The 24250-nt window shown below is 42.2% G+C and overlaps 1 protein-coding gene and 1 pseudogene across 1 annotated transcript; one reads left to right on the top strand and one right to left on the bottom strand.

The window, feature by feature from the left end:
• Window positions 1-8107: 8107 nt before the first annotated feature.
• LOC118637693 lies at window positions 8108-10159 on the bottom strand (annotated as a pseudogene).
• A 2439-nt stretch (window positions 10160-12598) lies between these two features.
• FCGR1A (Fc fragment of IgG receptor Ia) lies at window positions 12599-23800 on the top strand. Its single transcript, XM_036273457.1, has 6 exons — window positions 12599-12668; window positions 13077-13097; window positions 13826-14083; window positions 21308-21559; window positions 22542-22820; window positions 23585-23800. The coding sequence occupies exons 1-6, from the start codon at window positions 12638-12640 to the stop codon at window positions 23749-23751; spliced, it is 1008 nt and encodes a 335-aa protein (XP_036129350.1). The 5' UTR covers window positions 12599-12637; the 3' UTR covers window positions 23752-23800.
• Window positions 23801-24250: the final 450 nt, after the last annotated feature.

Below are 24250 nucleotides of genomic sequence, written 5' to 3'. Positions count from 1 at the left end.
CGTACCTCGGTTGCACTTTGTCCCCGGCCCTGGTTGGTCGTGTGGGTGGCAGCCACTCGATGTGTCCCTTCACATCGATGTTTCTCTCTCTCCCTCTTCCTCTCTCCCTCCCGCTCTATCTGAACAAAAAATGGAAAAATGTCCTTGGGTGAGGATAAAAATAAATAAATAAATAAATATTTCATCTTGGTGATTATTTTCATAATTTCTTACATAAAACATACAAGATACACTTTTAGGAGAATCACTAAGAATAGAAATAGTGTGTAAAAACACAAATCATGAGAAGAGGGAAATGAAAAAAGAAAAAATAGCAGATAATAAAAAAACTTAATTTAAAAAGTCAAGGAAATTTAAAACATTTATCAATAACCAATAATGGAAACATCATGAATCCAACCTTACGGGATGTGGCTAAAACAGTAATTAGAATAAAAGTCTTATATTAAAAGGGAATAAAGGCTAAAATTGATCACCTAAGCATGAAACTTAAAATTTGAAAAAGGACAATAAATCCAAAGAAAGGAGAAGGAAGATAATAAAAATAAGAGCAAAAATAATTAAAATACAAAAACCAAGATACAATCTATATAATCGACAAAGTTTAAAGTTGGCTCTTTGAAGAGACTAATAGCATTGACAAACTTCTGGTGAAATATATGATAACTATAAATGCAGAAATATTAAGTACAAAACACAGACAAGGCAAATCTATCAACACCTAAAAATTTATAATAAATCACGATAAAATTAGATTTACTCAGAAATGTAAGTTTTTTAACAGCAGAAAATCCATAAATATTATTAGCCCACATTAATAAATTTAAGGAGGAAAATTATCTTCTCAATTTTTAGACAAAAAGCATTCAGTAAAATGATTTAGCAAACTAAGAAATAAAGCATAATTTCCTGAAAAAATATATCTACTAAAATCCTACAGAACATAGTCATGTATGGATTGAAAAGAAAGAAATAAAGCTCTATAACAGTTGAAGATAATATGAATATCTACAAAATGGACATGAGAATCTATAAATAAATAATCTAAAAAAAATTAGTATCTGGATATAAAATCATTGTTTCCTAAATCGACTACATTTCCATTATACCATAAGCAGACATCTAGAAAATATAAATTTTAAATTACCATTTGAATTAGCAAAGACTCCTATGCGCGCGTGCGCGCGCACACACACACACACACACACACACAGACACCTCGAAGAAGAAATCCCACAAGATCTGTTCAAGACATATTTGGAGAAAACTATGCAACGTATGACCTCTATTAAAGGAACACACACAAAAAAACTGAGTAGGTATATCAAATTTATGGCTTGAAAAACTCAATGTCATAAAGATACAAATCCTCCCAAAATAATTTACATATTTAATGTAATTCTAATTGAAAGTCCAATAAATATTTTAAAATGAGCAGAAACACAAGAATAACTATGATACTCCTGAAGATGGATAAGTTAGGGAGACATGCACTACCATATGTTAAGATGCCCTATTAAACCTATCAACAAAAGGTCACTGCCTCTAACCCAATGCCAACAGGAGTCCCCATCTTAGGGTGCAGTAAAAGGAGCAACTTTATTCAGGTAAACAGTTTGCAAACTCAGGAAGCAGCAGCCTCTGATGGAAACTTTATATGTCTCCTCTTAGACAACAAGGAAGCCCACTTATATATAGTGCCCACCCTGGTCCCAGATTGGTCCATTTTAAGGCAAATAAGGAATACAAATTTGTGTAGTTTAATTGGTTCAAATAACACTGTCCTGATTAGTCAGAATCTGGAGTCCTGAGTGGTCCTTATGGAGCTACTCTGATTAGTCCCTAATGCAAATAAGGATATAGGTGTGCAGCTCTGATTGCACTTGGCAGGTCTCAGCCCATTGGTTAAATTATGATTGCAGGAACTCCTTTTTTTTTTTTTTTTTTTTATCCTCACCTGAGGACATTTTCCCATTTTTTTTGTTCAGGTAGAGTGGGAGGGAGAGAGAGGAACAGAGAGAGAGAGAGAAACATCGATGTGAAAGGAACACATCGAGTGGCTGCCACCTGCACTACCGACCAGGGCCGGGGACAAACTGCAACCGAGGTACGTGCCCTTAGCGGGAACCGAACCCAGGTCTCTCAGGACCGCAGGTCGACGCTCTAACCGCTGAGCCAAACCGGCCAGGGCGCAGGAACTCCTTGATAAGGTTCTGCTCAGACTGCAGGAATGCAGTGCAAGAGCCTTGGCAGCCCAGTCTGTGGTTTTTCCCTGAAGAGGCCCTTTGCAAACGATGGGCTGCTAGACTCTGATCTCAAATTTGGGCTCAGTTAACCACAAGGAGTCCTTTTTGACAGCTATATTCCTGTCTAGGGTCAACAAGCTGAAGTATTCAGACAATATGGTATTGGCACAAGATAAGAACATTTTGACTGAAACAGCATAGACTCTAGGAAGAGAACCACATATATAAGAAAATTTATGATAGAACTGACAGTTCATATCAGGAATGATTTAAGTTTTTTTGATTGTATGTTTGTTTGTTTTTTGTTGTTGTTGTGGTTTTTTTTTTTTTTAATCCTCACCAGAGGATATTTTTCCATTTTTTGTACAGCTAGAGTGGGAGGGAGAGAGAGGAAAGGAGAGAGAGAGAGAAACATCGACGTGAAGGGACACATCGAGTGGCTGCCACCCGCATGACCAACCAGGGCCGGGGACAAACTGCAACCGAAGTACGTGCCCTTAGCGGGGACCGAACCCGGACCGCAGGCCGACGCTCTAACCGCTGAGCCAAACTGGCCAGGGCTGTTTTTTGTTGTTGTTAATCCTCACCCCAGAATATTTTCCCCCTCGATTGTTTTTAGAGAGTGGAAAAGAGGGAGGGGACGAGAGAGAGAGAGAGAGAGAGAGAGAAACATCAGTTGGAGAGAGACACGTTGATTGGTTGCCTCCCTTCGTTGCCTTCCACACGCACCCTCACTGAGGCTGAGGATCAAACCTGCAACCCAGGTACGTGCCCTTTACCGGGAATCAAACCTGAGACACTTTGGTGCGTGGGCCAATGCTCTAACCACTGAGCCACATCAGCCAGGGCTGATTGAAAAACAAAATTAAAAAAAATATATTTTTCTTTATTGATTTTAGAGAGAGAGAGTAAGGGAAAGGGAGAAAGAGATAGAAACATCGATGAGAGAGAACATCAACTAGCTGCCTCCTGCATGCCCCCCACTGGTGCCCACAACCTGGGCATGTGTCCTGACCAGGAATCGAACCTGCGACCTCTTGGTGCATAGGTCGATGCTCATCCACTGAGCCACACTGGCTGGTCCAATTGAAAAATTTTAATGGTGCTGGGAAAATTGGTTAAAAAGAAATTGGATACCTACCTCAGACCACATATAGATTTTAAAGATAGATTTAAGACTTTTAATATAATAAACACCAATAAACCAAGGAAGCACAGATACAATTGTCTCCATACTCATGAGATCTAGCCTCGAGAACCAAAGAAAGACAAAAAATCCTGACTCCCCTTAGCCAGTGCCTGCACCGTTCTAGTTACACCCCCTAAGCCCAACTTACCCCAAAGGAACAGAGCTGTTAAGAGCCACATGTTATCCCCAAAGTGATAGAAGCAGTGGAAACTATGACATGCAAGTCATTGAAGAGATTCTGCTGAGCAAATCTGGAATCAAGACTAGAAAAAAAGAAGGAAATTGCCTCTTCTGACCATTTTTATCATGTTCCTTTTCTGGGAAATACACCCAGAATTCTGGAAGCATGCTCTCCCCTTTCTCATGCTTCTAAGCCTATTTCCCAGTTAGGAACTCGGGGTTTGGGGTTTATGAAACTCTAAGAATCCAAGGGAAGGGCGACTGTTTTATTGACATTCTATTCTGATTATATTCTCCCTCTACTAATTATGTTTCTTGAGGCTAGAATATGTCAAATCTCCACTTTAAAAATTGGTTCAAAGCCTGGCTAATCCCTCCAAAACTTGATCAATTGAAAACAGATTGTTCTACATCAGCCTCTAGGAGACCCCTGAGGAGTTACTCATCTATAAGAGCTCCCTAATCCAAGCCAGCCTCTATTCCTCTGGGAATGCATGTATGGTAGGCAGTTAAACAGACTCGAGCAGAGCAAGGATGATGGGCCAGGTACAGAGGGTCACTAGGATGAAAAGCCCTGGATGCCTAGCAAAGGACAAATGTAGAGTGGGAACTCACCCCAGGGTGACCTGTCCTCCCCTAGCATATCGCTAGTCACGGATTTCTCTCACTTCTCTTCCACAGCAATACTCATTCCCTGATGTTTTCCTGGTCAATGAAATATATTTACTCATTTTTAAAACAAGTAGCTATTTTACTTCAAAGCAGAATTTGTAAAGGATGGAGTGGGTACTGTCATACACTATTTGTGAGAGTGCAAAGGAAATTAAACTGTCTGGTTTTCTATTCTGCTTCCACTTTTTATTTTTTTGGTATGTGCTCCTTGCAGGAACGGAACCTGGGACTCTGGTCTGCAGGCCGATGCTCCAACTTCCTTGCCAAACCAGCCAGGGCTGCTTCCACTTTTTATAACCTCGGACAAGTTACCAAATTTCTCTTTGACTAGTTTCCTCAATTGTAAAATGGACATCAGAATAGTGTCTACTCAGACTTTATTGTGAGGATTAAATGAGAAAATATATATCAAGCATATATGCCTGGTACACAATAAACAATCTATAGCTATATGCAACGATGATGATGATGACAGACATCTGACAGCATCCATCCAAAGAATAAAGTTTACTTCCTTTGACTGAGCAATGCTAATTCTTGGACTGTGTCCTATTGAAATCAATCAAGCATTTAAAACTAAGTACAAGACTATTCATTGCAGTGCTGGTCATAACAGTAAATCATCGGAAATGACCTGCACATCTGAACAAAGGTTGGTGAAATAAATTATGGTACATCAATGCAGTGGAAAATTTTGCGGAAAAAATACTGTAATAGTTATAAACATAGGCTTTGTTATTAATTGTGTACATCTTTATTTTGTTTTAAATAATTGAATCATAGGATGTGGTTCAAAATGTTCAAAAATATAATGATTTATATTAATAGAATTTAAATTAAATTAAGTTAAAATGAACAAAAGGCCACCAGAAGCTGTGGGCTGGTTTTCCCCCTAGAGGTAACCATTGTTATCAGTATCTCGGGTATCCTTCCAGAAGTATTTTTATGATTCTACAGGTAAATATATACATACATACATATATACCATTCCTTTTTTTGTACATAGAGGGGAGCATAACATAGATATACAGATGGTCCCGGACTTAACAAAATAATTCGACTTATGATGTTTTGACTTTGTGATGGGGTGAAATTTATTATATGCATAGTTAATTGCATGAGATATTTCACACTTTATTGTGAAATAGGCTTTGTGTTAGATAGTTTTGCCCAACCGTAGGCTAATGTAAGTGTTCTGAGCACATTTAAGATCGGCCAGCCAAAGCTATGATGTTCTGTAGATTAGGTGTATTAAATGCATTTTTGACCCAATGATATTTTCAGCTTACACTGGGACATGTATCGGGATGTAATCCCATTGTAAATTGAGGAGCATCTGTATACGTATACTGTTCTATGCTGTGCTTGTTTTTTTTTTTATTTGTTTTTAAAAAACTTATCTTTATTGTTGAATGTATTACAGATGTACCCCCCCCCCCAATCCTGCCTCCTTCCTGCGTTCCCCACACTATTGTCTGTGTCTATTGGTTATGCATATATACATGTACATTCTTTGGTTTCTCTCTTCCCACCTCACCTACCCCCTTCCCTCTGATGTTCATCAGTCTAACAACCAATTTGTACTTCCTAATCCCTTCATCTTTTTCACCCAACTCCCCTCCCATCTGGAAACCAACAAACAGTTCTCTGCATTTATGAGTCTGTTTCTGTTCTGCTACTCATTTTGTTTGTTGATTCAATTGTTGATAGATATGTATTTATCACTATTTTATTGTTCATATATATATATATATATATATATATACACATATATATATATATATTTTATTATCCTCACCCGAGGACATTTTTGCATTTATCTTCAGATACAGGGGAAGGGAGAGAGGGAGGAAGAGAGAGAGAGAAACATCGATGTGAGAGAGACACATCAACTGGCCACCACCCACACAACCCCAACCGGGGCTGGGGACGAACTGCTATCAAGGTATGTGTCCTTAGCAGGAACCGAACCTGGGCCTCTCTTTGGTTGGGGGCTGACACTCTAATCACTGAGCCAAACCGGCCAGGGCCATTGTTCACATATTTTTATCTACTTCTGCAAGAAGATCCGCCAACATTTCATATAATACTGGTTTGGTGGTGATGAACTCCTTTAGCTTTTTCTTGTCTGGGAAACTTTATAAGCCATCAATTCTAAATGATAGCTTTGCAGGATAGAGTACTCTTGGTTGTAGGTCCTTGCTTTTCATCACTTTATTTTTTTAAATCCTCACCCGAGGACATTTTTTTTTTTTTAACACTTATCTTCAGACAGAGTGGGAGGGAGAGGGAGAGAGAGAGACTTCGATGTGAGAGAGACACATGGATTGGCTGCCACCCACCCGACCCCAACTGGGGCCAGGGACTAACTGCAACCGAGGTATGTGCCCTTGGCCAGAATCAAACCCAGGACTCCTTGGTCCGCAGGCCAATGCTCTAACCACTGAGCAAAACTAGCCAGGGTGTTTTTCATCACTTTAAATATTTTTTGCTACTTCCTCCTGGCCTGCAAAGTTTCTGTTGAGAATGGAAGCTCCGTTGTAGATAACAAACTGCTTTTCTCTTGCTGCTTTTAAGATTCTCTCTGTCTTTAACCTTTGGCATTTTGATGATGTGTCTTGCTGTGGACTTCTTTGGGCTCATCTTGTTTGGGACTCTCTGTGCTATCTGGACTTGTATGTCTGTTTCCTTCACCAAGTTAGGGAAGTTTTCTGTCATTATTTTTTAAAATAGGTTTTCAATTTCTTGCCTTCTCTCTTATCCTTCTGGCACTCCCATGATGTGAATGTTGGTACGCTTGAAGTTGTCCCACAGGCTCTTTATAGTATCCTCATTTTTTTGGATTTTTTTTTTTCTTTTTGCTGTTCTGATTGGGTGTTTTTTGCTTCCTTATATTCCAGATCGATGGTTTGCTTCTTGGCTTCATCTACTCTACTAGTGATTCCCTGTAAATTATTCTTTATTTTAGTTAGTGCATCCTTCATTTTTGGCTGGTCCTTTATTATGCTCTTGAAGCCCTCACTAAGTTCATTGAGCATCCTGATAAGTAGTGTTTTGAACTCTGCATCTGTTAGTTTGCTTATCTCCGTTTCATTTAGTTCTTTTCCTGGCATTTTGTTCTGTTCTTTCATTTGGGACATGTTTCTTTGTCTCCTCATTTTGGCCGCCTCCCTGTGTTTGTTTCTATGTATTAGGTAGAGTTGCTATGTCTCCTAGGCTTCCTATGGTGACCTGTTGTAGTAGGTGTCCTGTAGGGGCCAGTGGCACAGCCTCCCTGATCACCCAGCTGGGCCCTTGAGGTGCACCCCTCGTGTGGACTTTACACCCTTCTGTTGTAATTGAGTCTTTTTTTCCATATCAGAAATGCATTTTTATTTGAAAACAACTTTACATTTTTAGACAAATGATTTTAGTATATAAATTTGATTTTGTTTTTATACAGAATATAGACATTTCCCTCACTGATCTTCCATGTGAAGGGTATCACAAGCCTGAAGGAATACTTTCTGCATACAAGTGTGTATCTTACGTGCAGGGTGTTGGCAACAAATGGTGCAGTGCTCCTGCACGTTAGGTGAAGTGACGTTACATATTAAAAAAGGGGGTAAGAGAAATATTCTAGTTAATCATATTCAAGAAGCAAACATGACACAAAAACTGTGCAGTTAAGACCAGGTCAGTAACTTTAGTTAGAACACTGCGGGTTATGCTGGGATAACAGATTGTGAGGCTATCGTGTGCAGCACATGAAACAGCAAGGAAGAGCTATTATATACAATGGCTGGAATGAGGGATTTCACTAAAGCAAATTAATTTCTTGTCAACTGCCAAAGCAAAACAAGACAAAACAGAGCTCACAAGTGTTAGTACATCGAAGGCATGTTATACCAGTTCTGCGTAGCATGCTAAGTGTTAGAACTTCTTTACAGGTGCAGACAATCATAATAGTCATGGAAAGTTTTTTTGCCCTTTCTCACCAAGTTTCAGGCATGCCTTATTTAAATGGAGTATAGCTTTTTTTTTTTTTTGGTATGTGTCCCTAGCAGGAACCGAACCCGGGACTCTCTGGTCCACAGGCCTATGCTCCAACCGCTGAGCCAAACCGGCTAGGGCAAAATGGAGTATAGCTTTTATCTATTATTTCATCCTGTAAGAACATGTGAAGACAACGTTCATTCTGTGCCAGAGAATCACCAGCGACCTTGTTTATAAACTGCTCCAGCTGTTGCTTCCTTTCTTCAATGAAATTGTCATTAAATATTCCATCATCTCCTCTAAAAAGAAGCTGTCACAAAAACGCTTCCCCAGGGTGTGGGGGAACTACAACCTTGCTCTCTCTTGCTAATTCACTTCGCAGCCATTCAAAGTCACTGTATCTTCTTCTAACAGTAGATTCTTTCAGCTTGAAAATAGGCAGACTTGTCTTGACCCCGATTTCATAGGTGGTGAAGCAGCCTCGGTCAACCCCCACCGTCTGGGGGTTGCTCCCAACGATCTCAAGGAAGTTGCTGGGTGGCCCATAGGCGTCATTCAGATTCTGTAGCTTAGTGATCAGCTGCTAGGTGTCCACCACCGCCTTGCCATTTCGCTGTGGCAGCCCCCGCTGCGGGCTCCCTCCACCCCCACCGTTCCACCCAGTCCACTGCTGCTGCTGGCCACTGGGGGGACCTGTAATTGAGTCTTGATTGCTGTTGGCATGTCAATGGGAGGGTTTTACTCAGGCTGATCAGCTGCAAGGACTGGCTGTGCCCACAAACCACAACCTCTGACTACCTTGGAGGATCAGCTGTGCAGGGGCCCACCACACAGAGCAAGACTTACTTCAGCTCTGGTACGCCCTGCGTCCATTCCTTGAGTCTGTCACTTGTGGAGGTGTTTGGTGGTGGTGCTTCGACATGGTCTGAAGCTGTCCACTGGGTGTGCTGTCTCTGGGGCCAGGTCAGCCACTGCCTGTGTTCTACCCAGGGCCACCAGGCATAAGCTACAAAGTGAGCTGCAGATGGCTGCTTCTTGTGCTGGGCTTAGAGGGCCCAGGGGAAGCCAACCTGTAAACCAAGGCTCACTGCTTCTAGGTATGGGGCTCGCTGCGGCCAGATGCTGCTTGTTTGAGAGAATTTAGGGAAATCTAAAGCAGGAGCCAAGACAGGCCAATCCTATGGTAAAGCCACTGGAAACAGCTTGGGTGGGCCTGAAAGTTGGGTGGGGCAGGGCCTCAGGGAATCACCAGGGTGGAGCAAACAGTATGAGCCAGGTTGTTGGAGGCCCAGATATGGCTGCTGTCTGTCTGTCCTGTAGGGAAAGGGCTCACCAAAGGAACAACAGCCTCCACCAGCAGGTCTGTCCAGGAGAAAGCTGCCTCAGCAGTCCTTGCCCCAATGCTAAACAACTCAGTTCTTCTCCGTATGTCTCTGGTTTCTTTCAAGCTGCCTCCCCCTACACTGGAGCCTGGAAGTTGGGAGTCCGAGTAAGTCCGCGGGCTTTTTAAGAGGAACTGCCTGAGCTCTAGAAGCCTCAGCCTCCCTCAGCCTCAGTTCCCGCTGGTTTGTACAGCCAGAAGTTATGGGACTTCTCTTCCTGGCACTGGAACCCTGAGCTGGGCGCCTGGTGTGAGACGGATACCCCTTGCTCCTTGGGGAGGACCTTCCCAGCCAAGGTATCTCTGTGATTTTTATCCACCACACATGGGTGAGGGACCAGCCCGTCCATGCCTCCACCTTCCCTACCAGTCTGATGTGGCTTCTTTAATTCCGTAGTTGTAGGACTTCCATTCAACTCGATTTCAGGTGGTTCTGAAGGATATTTGTTCTGTAGTTTAGTTGTAATCTTGATGTGGTTGGGGAGGAGGCGATACCACATTTACCTACGCCGCCATCTTGTCCAGAAGTCAACATAGGCTTTGAATGTAAATTTCAAGGAGCTTCTCCTGTCTCTTTCAGAACATCCTGAGTTGTTCCTAGACCTTTTATTCTCGCTTTGCATTTGTATCAGTCAGCTATTGCTCTATAAATTTCAAAATCTTGCCCAGCCGGTGGGGCTCACAGATTGAGCATCGACCCATGCACCAAGAGGTCGCAGGTTTGATTCCTGGTCAGGACACAGGCCCAGGTTGTGGGCCCGATCCCCAGTGGGGAGCGTGCATTCGATGTTCTCTCTCATCGATGTTTCTATCTTTCTCTCCTTCTCCCTTCTTCTCTCTCTAAAAATTAATAAAGAGAAAATTTTTTTTTAAATCTTAGTGGTATACACAACAATAAGCATTTATTTCTCACTTGAAAATTGCAGGCCAGCCAGGACAGCTCTACTTCAGGCTACGATGGCTAGCCAGAGCATGTTCATATCATGATAATTGTGGAAGCACAAGAGGGTATGAGATAATGTGTAAAGATTCCTAAGGTTTGGGTTGAACTTAGCATAATTCTGTTTTCATCCATATCTCATTGGCCCATGAAAGTCACATGAGGCTCTGTAGATAGTGTAGATTCAAGGTGGGGTGAGAAATTTGGCCCATCACTTTGATCTACAACATCATTCGTCCTCATTTTAAATTCTCTGTCAGTGAGATTGCTACCTAAGTCCCTTTTGTTCTCGCTGAACTCATCCTGTTACTGGAGAGCCAATCAAGTTGCAGGCACTCTCCCCTTCTTGGCTCTTTGCACTTGCAAGAAAGAATTCAGACTAGTGAAAGAAACCAGTGTTGAGCCCTGGCCAATTTGGCTCAGCGGTTAGAGCGTCGGCCTGCGGTCCGCAGAGACCCGGGTTCGGTTCCTGCTAAGGGCACGTACTTCGGTTGCAGTTTGTCCCTGGCCCTGGTTGGTCGTGCGGGTGGCAGCCACTCGATGTGTCCCTTCACATCGATGTTTCTCTCTCTCTCTCCCTTCCTCTCTCTCCCTCCCACTCTATCTGTACAAAAAATGGAAAAATGTCCTCGGGTGAGGATAAAAAAAAAGAAAGCAGTGTTGAATCAAAGCAAGCAAATTTTTTTTTTTTTAATCCTCACCCAAGGACATTCTTCCATTTTTTGCTCAGATAGAGTGGGGAGGGAGAGAGAGAGAAAGAAACATCGATGTGAAAGGGACACATCGAGTGGCTGCCACCCACACGACCCAACCAGGGCCAGGGACAAACTGCAACCGAACCCGGATCTCTCTGGACCGCAGGCCGACGCTCTAACAGCTGAGCCAAACCGGCCAGGGCTGAAGCAAGCAAATTTTTTAAGGAAGCAAAAAGCAAGTGAATTTATCAAGAATACACTTGGTATAAAGCAAAAGCAGGCAACTCAACTAATCTGAGTGCCCCACCTTGTAGGGGTTCAAGTGTTGTTGTTTTTTTAAATACTTTTTGCCCTTATAGGTTTTAAGGTTCTCCTGCCCGATATTGGGCAACAGACTAGATTTCAAGGTCCCCCTTTTACATTGTTGTGACTTTTTCCAGAGTTTATGAGAACATCTGGGGATTTTATTGTGACAAGTCCCAAGAGTGCTGACTTCTTTATTCAGTGGGAGAGATAAGCCTCCCTTTTCCCCACTTTCCCTTCCTCCTGCCCTAGCCGCTCTCCATCCTGTCTAACAATCCTAGTTTCTGTTTAGTTTTCTTTCTCTCTTAACAAAATACCTAAAAAAATCTTTATATCTTAACAACTCTGCCTCAGAAACCAACTAACTTTGGTGCCATAGAGCTTCCTATCTATACTCTGAAACTCCCTTCTTACAGATATTTCTACATATATATGGAGTTATTTTTCCTTCTCTACCGCATTTATATTGAATATTTAATTTCCTTGGACTTAGCCAAGATGGACATCCCAAATTCACGTCTTTCAGGAAGGTGGCTTTTTTTTTTTGTTTTTAAAGCAAAACAAAAATGAGAAATTGATCTTGCATTTTTCCCAGAGGAATAGAGCCTGGTTTGGATTAGGGAGCTCTTATAGATGAGTAACTCCTCACGGGTCTCCTAGAGGCTGATGTAGAACAACCTGTTTTCAATTGATCAAGTTTTGGAGGGATTAGCCAGGCTTTGAACCAATTTTAAAAATGGGGATTTGACATATTCTAGCCCTAAGAAACATAATTAGTGGAGGGAAAATATAATCAGAATAGAATGTCAATAAAACAGTCGCCCTTCCCTTGGATTCTTAGAGTTTCATAAACCCAAAACCCCGTGTTTCTAACTGGGAAAATAGGCTTAGAAGCATGAGAAAGGGGAGAGCATGCTTCAAGAATTCTGGATGTATTTCCCAAAAAAGGAACATGATAAAAGTGGTCAGAAGAAGCAATTTCCTTCCTCTTTTCTAATCTTGGCTTCATGGCTTACATGTTATAGTTTCCACTGCTTCTATCACTTTGGGGATAACATGTGGCTCTTAACAGCTCTGCTCCTTTGGGGTAAGTTGGGCTTAGGGGGTGTAACTAGAAGGGTGCAGGCGCTGGTTAAGGGGACTCAGGATTTTTTGTCTTTCTTTGGTTCTCTAGGCTAGCTAGATCTCATGAGTATGGAGACAATTGTTTCTGTGCTTCCATGCTTTATTGGTGTTTATTATATCAAAAGAATGGGAAGAGAGACTCTGAGGTAACACTAAGCCTGGAAGCATCATGTTAAAATAAAGCCCCATCAATAACCATCTGTAAACTGTTCAGTATCATTGGTATCTGATTTTGGGAAAGGAGAAGAGAGAAACTAGAGATCTAAGCTGGCCTCTCAGAATCTATATTAATTGTATCTCCCTAATTCTCTCTTCCCTGTCATCTTCCACTGACAAACTGATGATGTCTCTATTGTTTGGTCTCTTACAGTTCCAGCTGGTGAGCAAATAAGTAAGTACTGTCTAATTAACTTCGCTTCCTCTGGCACACACCTGCTTCCAATGATAGGCTCCATGAGCCTAAAGAAGAGAGTATGGGGAGAGGATAGAAAGGACAACGGTTTATAAATTATATAAAGTCCCTTATATTCAGAGTATGATTTTGATAAAATCATGGTTTTTAAGAGTTCTCTCTAAGATTTTCTAAATGAGCCCTGATCTCTGGACTAAATGCGTAAATAGCGGTAAAGAGCCAGAACTGCAAACATACAGAAGTAGTTCTGGGTTTTCCAATATCCCCTGAGCCAGTTCCCTTTACAAGAAAGCTGAAGTGTTTTTTTCTCCTCAGAGAGAATCAAGCAGGCTTTGAAGTTTGGAGTTTGAACCTTGATTTCCAATACAGATGCAATTAAGGTTTGAGATAAACCCTCAGAGATAATATTGCAAATCAGCTCCAATCTATTTGCACCAGTTTAAAACCCCGCTTCATTGTTTACCAACAGTGAGAACTAAATTGGTCATCTAATTCTCAGGAACCCAAAGTCTGTAACACTCAGATTTAATAACATGCTTTCATGTCTGGACATTCTTAATGGCTAGCTTTTGTAGGTTCTCACTCGTCTATTTTTCAATCTAATCTAAATATACATTATTTTCTCTTGTGCTATCCACAAAACCTCATTAATTGTTCAGACTCTTTCTTTTTACTCCACTTGTTTTTGTTCTTATTTGCCCCCCAAGCAGACCTTGCAAAGCCAGTGATCACCTTGCAGCCTCCATGGGTCAATATATTCCCAAAGGAAAGTGTAACTTTAAGTTGTGAGGAACCCCACCTGCGCAGGGACAGCTCTACGCGGTGGTTTCTCAATGGTACAGCCATTCCGACCTCCACTGCTAGCTACAGCATTACTGCTGCCAGTGTCAATGACACTGGTGAATACAAGTGCCAGCGAGGCGACTCGAGTCTAAGTGACCCAGTACAGCTGGAAGTTCGCAGAGGTAAGTATGGCATGGAGCAGGAGGGCTGGAAATCACAAGGTCTTCCTTTGTGTTTTCTCCTTTCTGGATGTTAGGGGTGTGTGTGTGTGTTGATTTATCTGAGTATGAGTCTCAACTCTATGTGCCTACCAGGTGCAATAAAGTCAAGATAATCAAAATATCACATTAGAGCCCTTAAACTATGCCCCCAAAGTACCCCAACTGGGACAAGTGTGAGTAGGGTATCTAGAGTAAAATACAGACCCTAAGATTTTATCATTATTCAAAATTATTTTGTTTTCTTGAAAAAAGTTATACCTACCCATGGTGAATAATACTAATTTGGAGAAATATACAACGATGAACAATAAAGTCTCCCTCCCATCCCAAACTCCTCACCCCACAGGCAGCTTCCACAGAAACAAAACTGTTAATAATATAAACTTTTTAAAAAGTGGTTGGTAGAATATATACTATCCTACACCTTACTTTTATCATTTAGAATGCTGTGGTCTGTTTATATTAATAGAGACCCACCTCATACTTTCAAATGTCCGCCATATGATTTAAACATTCTCCCTAAGCTTCTAGTGTGTTTCCATGCTTTGCTTTTATAAGCAATGCTGCAGTAAACATCTTTATACATATCATCTGGGGCACATTTCATAGTGTATCTGTAAGATAATATTCTGGACATGGAATTACTGTGAGACTTCAAGCATTTTATCTTATTTTATTTTATTTATTGTAAGCATTTTAAATGATGAATAGAAGCAGATAAAACCCTACCATTCACTTACATCTGTAAGAGGTTTCTACTGTTTAAGGGATAAAGACTGCATACTCTCTAGAGCAAAATGTTTCATTATTTAAGACAAATCATTCAACCGGGTTATTTAGTTATTCAGAAGCATTAAGATAAAACTTCTGTGTAGCCCTGGCCAGTTTGGCTCCGTTGTTGAGCATCGGCCCGCGGACCAGAGAGTCCTGGGTTCGTTTACCGCTAGGGGCACGTACAACAACAACAACAAAAACCTCTGTGTAATTGATAATGTAAAAATGAATCCATGCTGGAAGCAGAATTAGATTTATGTGGACTAGATTGCTTTAGGAAGAAATGTGTTTTAGCTAAGAAAATGTTGAGAATGTCAGAAGAAATGCTCAGTGTTTCTCATGTGTGTCTTAGGACTCTGGAAATCAGTTCCTTTGCTACAGAGGTGAGGGGAGCTGGGAATGGTTTTAACAAGAGACTCTGTGTAGTTTGAGCAGAAGCAGAAATGATCTAGGGCTGAGTACAGGCCATTTTCTTCACCTCTAGAACCCCCAGCACTGGTGCCTTATTGAGAGTAGTATCTTTTACGTTATTTTCTACATTATATTATATATTACAGTATTACCGTATATGTCAACAAAAGTGTGCTGCTGCTAATCCAGTCCCAACAAAATCCCCCAATCTGAGGTGCAGCAAAAGTAGAAACTATTCAGACCAAACCTGCACACAGGCGTGATACAGGCTCCTGAAGACATTGAAAGAGAACTCCCCTGAAACAAAGGGGTGGACCACTTTTTTGTTTTTTTTTAATTCTCACTGGAGGATATTTTTCCATTTATCTTCAGATAGAGTGGGAGGGAGAGAGAGAGGGACACATCGACCAGTTGCCTCCCGCATGATCTCGACCAGGGTCGGGGACTGAACCACAACCAAGGTACATGCCCTTGACCAAAATTGAACCCGCGACTCTTTGGTCCATGGGCAGACGCTCTAACCGCTGAACCAAACCTGCCAGAGCGGGAGGCCCACTTTAATAGGGAAAGTTCCCACCATGATCCCTGATTGGTCCATTTCCATAAAATGAGGAACCTAAATTTGCAGTCTGATTAGTCTAAATAGCACTGATTGCTCAGTTTTGTGCGTTCTCAATTGGTCATTATGGAGGGACTCTGATTAGTCAAAAAAGACACAATTGAGAATATAGCTCTGCCATTCCAATTGGATTAGGCAGGTCTCAGCCTATTGGTTAAAAGTTGATTCCAGGAACTGCTTTATATAGGTCAAGCAGGAGCACAGTGCAGGAAGCCGGCAGTTTAGTTGGTGGCCTTCCCCTGAAATGCAGAGTACATGAGAGGCTCCTGTCGGCAATGTCTGCTAGAATCTGATTATGAATTTGAGCCCAATTAACCTCAAAGAGTTCTTAGCATGAATATTCCTTCACAGGTCAACAATTTATATATTTTAATGAGAATTTTAACATACAACAAACCTAAGTGTATACTTCAGTGAATTTTCACGAAGTAAACTTCAGCCAGATAAATAAATGTCTCCAGAATCACAGAAAACCCCTTTAGTCCATTTCTAGTCACTGCCCCAAGGCTGACTTCTAACACCATAGTTTTTTACCTGTTTTTTTTTTTTAACTTCATATAAATGGATATAGTATGGTATAGTATGTACTCTTTGTGTCTTGCTTCTTTTACTCACGTTGATTGTAAGATTCATAAATGTTGTCAAGTTGCTGTTTGTTCTCACTATTGTACAATATTTCATATTTATCCATTCTATTGATGGACTGTTGGGTGGTTTCTAGTTGGACCTCTTACAAATACTATCGATGTGGATATTTTGTACATGTCTTTTGGTGCACATATGTACATATATTTGTTGGAATACACCTAGGAGTAGAATTGCTGAGTCACAAAATATGCACACATTCAGCTTTACTTTTTCAAAGTGGTTAGACCATATCACACTCCCAGTGTGAGAGTTGTCGTTGTTGCTCATCAACAGTAGGTGTTTTGGGTATTTTTCACTGTAGCCTTTCTGGTGCACATGCAATAGTATCACCCTATGGTTTTTTGTTGTTGTTGTTGTTCAGGTAGAGTGGGAGGGAGAGAGAGGAACAGAGAGAGAGAGAGAGAAACATCGATGTGAAAGGGACACATCGAGTGGCTGCCACCCGCACGACCGACCAGGGCCAGGGACAAACTGCAACCGAGGTACGCGCCCTTAGCGGGAACCGAACCCGGGTCTCTCAGGACCGCAGGCTGACGCTCTAACCGCTGAGCCAAACCGGCCAGGGCACACCCTATGGTTTTAATTTGCATTCCCTGATGACTTATGATATTGAATATTTGAAAAAAAATGTTTTTCCTTTATTGATTTTACAGAGAGAGGAAGTGAGAGGGAGAGAGAGATAGAAACATCAATGAGAGAGAATATCAATTGGCTGCCTCCAGCATGCCCCCGACCAGGGATCAGGCCCACAACCTGGGCATGTGTCCTGACTGGGAATTGAACCCATGACTTCTTGGTGCATGGGTCAATGCTCAACCACTGAGCCACACTGGCCAGACAATATTGAACATTTTTCACATGTTTATTATTTATTTGGATATCCTCTTGGTAAAGTACCTGTCTAGGTTTTTTGTCAGTTAAAAAAAAAAAAAATGTTGTCTGCCTTTTCCTTATTGACTTGTGGGAACTCTTTATATATTCTGGCTATGAGACCCTTTTCAAGTGTAGCAAATATATTCCACTCTGTGGCTTGCCTTTTTGCTATCTCATTATGTTGTTTTCTTTTTTTCAATGAGAAAAAGTTTTAAATTTTACTAGAGTATGATATGTCAAGTTTTCTGGTTGATGTTCTCTATACCCTATTTAAAATGTTTGCAACAGTTAATAAGCAATGGAGGATTTAATTGCAGTTATACTTGCTCTCAGTCACTTCAATTAAATCTGTGTGTGCTGAGACCAAGAAAATACAGCTGGTTGGTGAACCCAAGTCCTAATCATGTGATTTAAAATGAGTGTCTTCATCCTACTCCAAAGTGATAAAGATAGGGTGAAGGGTTTGTTTTTTGTTAGTCCTCACCTGAGGACATTTTTCCATTGATTTTTTTTTTTTAGGTAGAGTGGTAGAAAGGGAGGGAGGAAAAGAGGGATGAAGAGAGAGAGAGAGAGAGAGAGAGAGAGAGAGAGACATCGATGTATGAGACACATCCATTGGTTGCCTCCTGCACCACCCCATTCGGGCCAGGAATCGAACCTGTAGCTCAGGTACATGCCCTTGACCGGGAATCGAACCCGCAGCCCTTCAGTCTGAGTGCTGATGCTCTAACCGCTGAACCAAACCAGCCAGGGTGGGTGAAGGGTTTTTGAGTAGAAAATTAATGTCTGCTAAAAGCCGTATTCCCCAAATTTTTTTTTCAATCCTCACCTGAGGATATTTTTCCATTTACTGTCAGATAGAGTTGGGGGGAGAGAAACACTGATGTGAGAGAGACACATCAATTGGTTTCTGTGGGCCAATGTTCCAACCACTGAATCAAACCAGCCAGGGTCATTCCCCCCAATTTTTGATATGTAATACTCTTGTTATCTTTGAAGGCTAAATATTTTAAATTTCATTTATAACTTTCTCTCTTTCTTTTACTCATTATTTATTTAGAAATGTTTTTGGAGTGTGGTTTTAAGTTATTGATTTCTACTTTCATGGCATTTTGGTCAAAATTTGTGTTAAATATGATATCAGTTCCCTGGTATTTGTTGAAAATTGCTTTGTAGCCTGGTATATACTCAATTTGTATAACTGTTGCATGTGTGTTTGGGAAGTATGTGAATTTTCTCTAAGGTACCACATTCTTTGTAAATCCATGAGATTAAGTCTATTAATTGTCATTCGAATGTTGTATAATCACTAGTATCTGGGGCAGTTTCTGATGGAGGTTTGTTAAAATTGCCCAATATGTTTGTGGATGTATAAAGCAGAGGTATCTGTGTTTGGGCAGTGCAGTGTTTGAGCATCTGTTAGTTGAGAACAGGAGAAGGGAGGAAAGAGTATTCATTATGTTTGGAAGCACTTACGGCAGCATCCAAGACTGAAAATCATGCTACATATAGCACTGGAATGCCTGCCTTCCATTCTAAGTTCTAGAGGTGGGGAAACACTACTGTCTCTTGTCTGCTTTTGTCCTTTAAGAACCTCATTCTCACTTAGCCAAACCAACTGCCCAGGGAAGGAAAAAGTAAAGGAGGCATTTTTAGTTATGTGGAGAGGTATCATTTAAAAGTGGGGCCTGAGCACTGGCCAGTTTGGCTCAGAGGATAGCGCCTCAGCCTGCCTGGGCTGCAGTTTGTCCCCGGCCCTGGATGGTTGTACGGGTGGCAACCACTGATGTGTCCCTTTCACGTGGATGTTTCTTTCTCTTTCTTCCTCTTTCTCCCTCCCTATCTGAACAAAAAAATGGAAAAATGTCCTCGGGTGAGGATAAAAAAAAAAGTGAGGGCCCGAAAGTGCGCGCAGGCCTTGGTGGGCTCCGGGGCGTGGAGCAGGGGCGCAGCATGGAGCAGCCCAGCCCAGCCCAGCCCAGCCCGAGCAGGCGCTAGCCGGAGGGTGCCAGCAGGGCGGGTGCCAGCCGGGCAGGTGCCGGGCCTCTGACGGAGCTGCGGCCGAGTGGGGCCTCGCCAGACGGTGCACGCCAGGTCGGGCGGGCTCCCCAAGGCCCTGCCGCGCACGGGTCCCCACTCCTTGCGCGACATGCCGCACCGCTGGCCGGCTCCAGCAGCAAGGAGGTTCGGCGACAAGGTGAATATAGAATACCACTAATATTCTGGAAGTGCCCCCCCCCCCCCCCCCCGCCGTGCCTAGGGAGGAAAATCAACGCAAAATCAAGATGCTGTGATTAGAAGGAACCAGTATTAGACAAGCAGAAACAACAGAGATCTACTACAGACTTTCCACTACCCCTTTCTTCCCTGTCATTTCCTAACTTCCCTATTTCTCTCTCCTATTCATTAAAATCTTTAGCTATACCACCCCATGTCCCCACCCCCTAACTCACAGTCTTCTCAAATCATGCCCTCATTTCATGTACCTCTGTTCAAATCTGCAAAATTGTTTCCTCCCCTCCCCTCCCCTCCCCTCCCCTCCCCTTTCCTTTTCCCTTTTCCTTTTCCTTTTCCTTTCCTCTCTCCCTTCCTCCCTCCCTTCCTCCTCTCCTTTCCTCCCCTCCCCTCCCCTCCCCTCCCTTCCCCTCCCCTCCCCTCCCTTCCCCTCCCCTCCTTTCCTTTCCCCCTGGCCCCACCTCCATTTTCAGTCACCTTCACCTCTTTTCTAGTGCAGCTGCCCTCTCCCATGGCACACCCTTGTAAATACATACATACATACATACATACATACATACATACGTACAAGTGAGGGCCCTTTCGACTTGGAGCTTGTTTTTACAGCTATATCACTGATCTGCACATATGCGAGTATTTCTATCAATTTAGAAGCATGAATACATCTGGATGTGTTTGCCATTTTGTGTGTTTGTTTTAGTATGTGTGATCCCATTAACAAATTAGTCAGGAGTTAGAGTGTATCACTTTTCTATTGCTATGTAACAAATTACCACAAACTTAGCTTAAAACAACAAACATTAACTATCTTTCCATTGGATAGGAATCTCCGCACAGCCTAGCAGGGTGTTCTGCTGAGGCTGCCAATGGGTGTTGACTGGGCTGTGGTCCTTCCTGCACTTCTTCTAAGCTCACATGGTCATTGGCAGAATTCAGTTCCTTGTGAATTCAGTGTAAGACTAAAGTCCCCTGCCCTGGCCAGTTTGGCTCAGCGCTTGAGCATCGGCCTGCGGACTAGAGAGTCCCGGGTTCGGTTCCCGCTAGAGGCACGTACCACCAAATAATACTAAAAAAAAAAGCAAAACATAAAAGACTGAAGTCCCCAATGTTTGCTGGCTGTCAGTGGGATGCCCCCTGCCATATGCCTTTCTCATAGGCCCTCTGACAACATGTCAGCTCACTTCTTTAAGGCCAGCAGGAGACCCTCTCAGTCCAGCCAGCTAAGACAGAGTCTTATATAATGTAATACCATCGTGGGAGTGACTCTCATAACCTTCGTCTTATTCTGGTGCTGGAAGCAAGTTATAGGTTCCAGACACACTCAAGGGGATTATACAAGGGTGTAACTTATGGGGTCACCTTAGAACACTGCATACCATGTATGATAAACTGTTTTTGTCCCAACCGACTTCTCAGATCTGAAAAGGGAAAATAAGAAGGGGCTGTGTACAGGGCTGCTGGTAAAGATTAGCTTTGTTCCCAGGAAAGCTAAAGAGAGTTGAGGAATGAGAGATAGGCTTCAGATTCAGCAGAGCTCTAGGTTGGAATGTTTAAGGAGAAAAAGAAAGCTTTGGTTTCCTTGTATCTGCCACTGTATACATACATTTTGGGCCCACATTTTTCAGATTGGCTACTACTCCAGGTCTCTAGCAGAGTCATCACTGAAGGGAAACCTGTGGCCTTGCGGTGTCATGAATGGAATAATATGCAAGTGTACAATGTGCTTTTCTACCACAATGGCAAGACCTTAAAATTTTATCATTGGAATTCTGAATTCACCATTCTGAAAACCAACCTGAGTCACAATGGCATCTATCACTGCTCAGGCAAGGGAAAGACTCTCTTCACATCAGCAGGAGTATCTATCACTGTAAAAGGTATTGTATCTGAATAGTCATAGAGCAGAGTTTTAAAGATGAGTGAAACTATTATAAATCACCCCTTTAATTTGCAAGTGAAGAAACTGAGCTCCAGGGAGGCAAACTGCCTTATTGGAGGCCACAAGATGACCAGTGGCCGAATGGGAACCAGAACTAAGGTCTCCTGGGTCCTAGTCCATTGCTCTTTCCAGCATTCCATAGTGCCCCTTTAATAATCCCAGGAGCCAATGTCAAGGCTAGGGCATACTGAGGATCCATTTCATCAATTTTATTTTAGTTGCAAAGAATAGAGACTCACTCAAGGTAGGAGGGAGTTATTAGAAAATAACCCATGGAATCTCATAAAAGCTCCATAGAAACAGAGGACAGGAAGACATTAGGACTTGGTTATACTTTACATCTATCTCTCAGGAAAAACATGGCCTCTTGGGTTCCACTCCTTTCTGAATCTCTGCTAACTAAACAGCTCCCTCTGTTCCAGTTGCATGTGGCCTTTGTTGTGACTCTTTAATGGGCTCTCATCTCAGTACTCATAACCACTAGCACCCTTTTTCTGTCTGAAAGATAGTTGATTCCTATGGGAAAGAAATTAGTGTCCCAGATTCTTTTTTGAGGCAGGAGCACAAGTAAAGGTATTGTATCTGAATAGTCATAGAACATAGTTTTAAAGATCAGTGGAACTATTATAAATCATCTGTGTGTGAGTGTATCCACTCCCCGTCCACCATACCAAAGGGCGTGGCCACATAATAAATAACATTCAGAGAAGCATGGACTGTGTAGAGGATTCTCCCAAGTAGGATGTGAGCAAGCTGGTAAATATATGAGGAAACCCCAAGAATGCCTCTCTGTCGGAAGTGGGGAAAATTATGTTTTATGGATGTACTCTTTAGGGACAGGTTCCCAGAGGAGGAGGGGGTATATCTTCTGCAAAAAGAACCTTGACTCTGAATTAGGTAACTGTTAACATTTTCTTTAGAGCTATTTCCAGCCCCAGTGCTGAGAGCATCATTACCCCTCCTCGAGGGGAACCCGGTCAATCTGAGCTGTGAAACCAGGGTGCACCCACACAGCCCTCTTGTGCAGCTCTACTTCTCCTTCTATGTGGCAAGTAAGGCCCTGAGCAACAGAACCATGTCCTCTGACTACCACATACCAAATGCTAAACCAGAAGACTCCGGGTTCTACTGGTGTGAGGCTGCCACAGAAGATGGAAATGTCATCAAGCACAGCCCTGTGTTGGAGCTTCGAGTGCTGGGTGAGTGAAAGATGCTCTCTTTTCTCCTGTGGGACTGAGGTCTGTTCCAGGGGATTTCATGGCCCGGACAGGAAAAACCTATGAATAGACCTTGCCACCCTTGATTCAAAACTTCACTGTTCTCCCATAGACATGATTAACTTTTCTTTTGTTTCTTTTCCTTTCCTTCTTCTATTTATTTCCTTCCTTTTGTTTTTTCTCCTATAATTTGTATTCTATCTTCTCTTTCATTCTGTCTCTCCCTTTCCCCCTCTCTTCTCCTTCTCTCTCACCAACAATCTAATAAAAATAGAGAGAGAATTTCTCCTATCTGCTGTCATATAAAGACACTTTATATGACAGTTATTACCTGAAAGAGCTCACGTGGTAGATTGGTGAGATGGGGATTTTGTGGATTGCACATAAATACTTGTCCAAATGTCTCTGTCTGGCTGAGGTGAAGGGATTGTGAGTTCCAGAGCACAGACTCCTTCGGAAAAACAGTTTATTGTCAATCCAAATTTATTTCAAGCATTACATAGAACTAGCGGTTGTCTCTGGAACTAGGAAGTCAGTCCACTGACAGGGCCCTGGCAGTTAAGGTCCTGGTAGCAGGTTCCCAGACTGCTCCTTGTCTGTGCTCCATAGAGCCCAGTTGGAGCTGCCTCCAGCTCCTTCCTGCCCCCTGAAATTACCTGTCCACCAAGGACAGTCATAGCAGGTCTCAGCCGACCTTCTCTTCCAAACATAACTCGGTCAGATCCCTTTGTCATTTTCTTTTACAGACTCCCCGCCACCAACTTCTATTTGGTTTCATGTTCTGTTCTATCTGGCAATGGGAATAATATTTTTGGTGGACACTGTTTTTTATGTGCTAATATATAAGAAACTGCAAAGAAAGAAAAAGTGGAGTTTAGAAATTCCTTTGGAATCTGGTCTGGGAAGAAGGTAATTTCTTATCTTCCGTTCTCTCTAAAATCAATAAAAAATAATAAAAAAGATACACTGCTTTCTCACTTGGGTTTTATTTTGGAGATAAAATGTTTCCCTGCTTCTCCACAACACAGCTGAGATATGAATACGACTTTACTAAAGCTTAGAAAATAACCAAAAGGGTGTAAACAAACCTAGCAACATAATTCTAGATTATTTGGTTTAAAAAAAATGTAGCTTATCTGCCAAACATCCCTGCTTAGCTTCTGGTCCGGCTCCAGATGGCGGGGCTCACCTTTAACTCCCACCACCTGGAAGCACCTGCAAGCAACTAGGGCCTTGAGGTAGACGAAAGAGCCCCTTAGCCCACTGCTTCCTTAGTCTGTGGACGGTGAGAATGTCCTCTCCCCATCACTTTCAGAAAAAAGTACAATAATTATGATCTCAATAGAAGTCCAACAACTCCAACATTTTTAAGGATATGGTCATATATAATGGCAGAAGTTTCATTGCACAGC

The sequence above is a fragment of the Molossus molossus genome, unplaced genomic scaffold (genome assembly GCF_014108415.1).
Source record: "Molossus molossus isolate mMolMol1 unplaced genomic scaffold, mMolMol1.p scaffold_m16_p_20, whole genome shotgun sequence".
Lineage (NCBI taxonomy): Eukaryota > Metazoa > Chordata > Mammalia > Chiroptera > Molossidae > Molossus > Molossus molossus.
The sequence above is the reverse complement of the archived record's forward strand: the minus strand, read 5'-3'. Positions and strand labels throughout refer to the sequence as shown.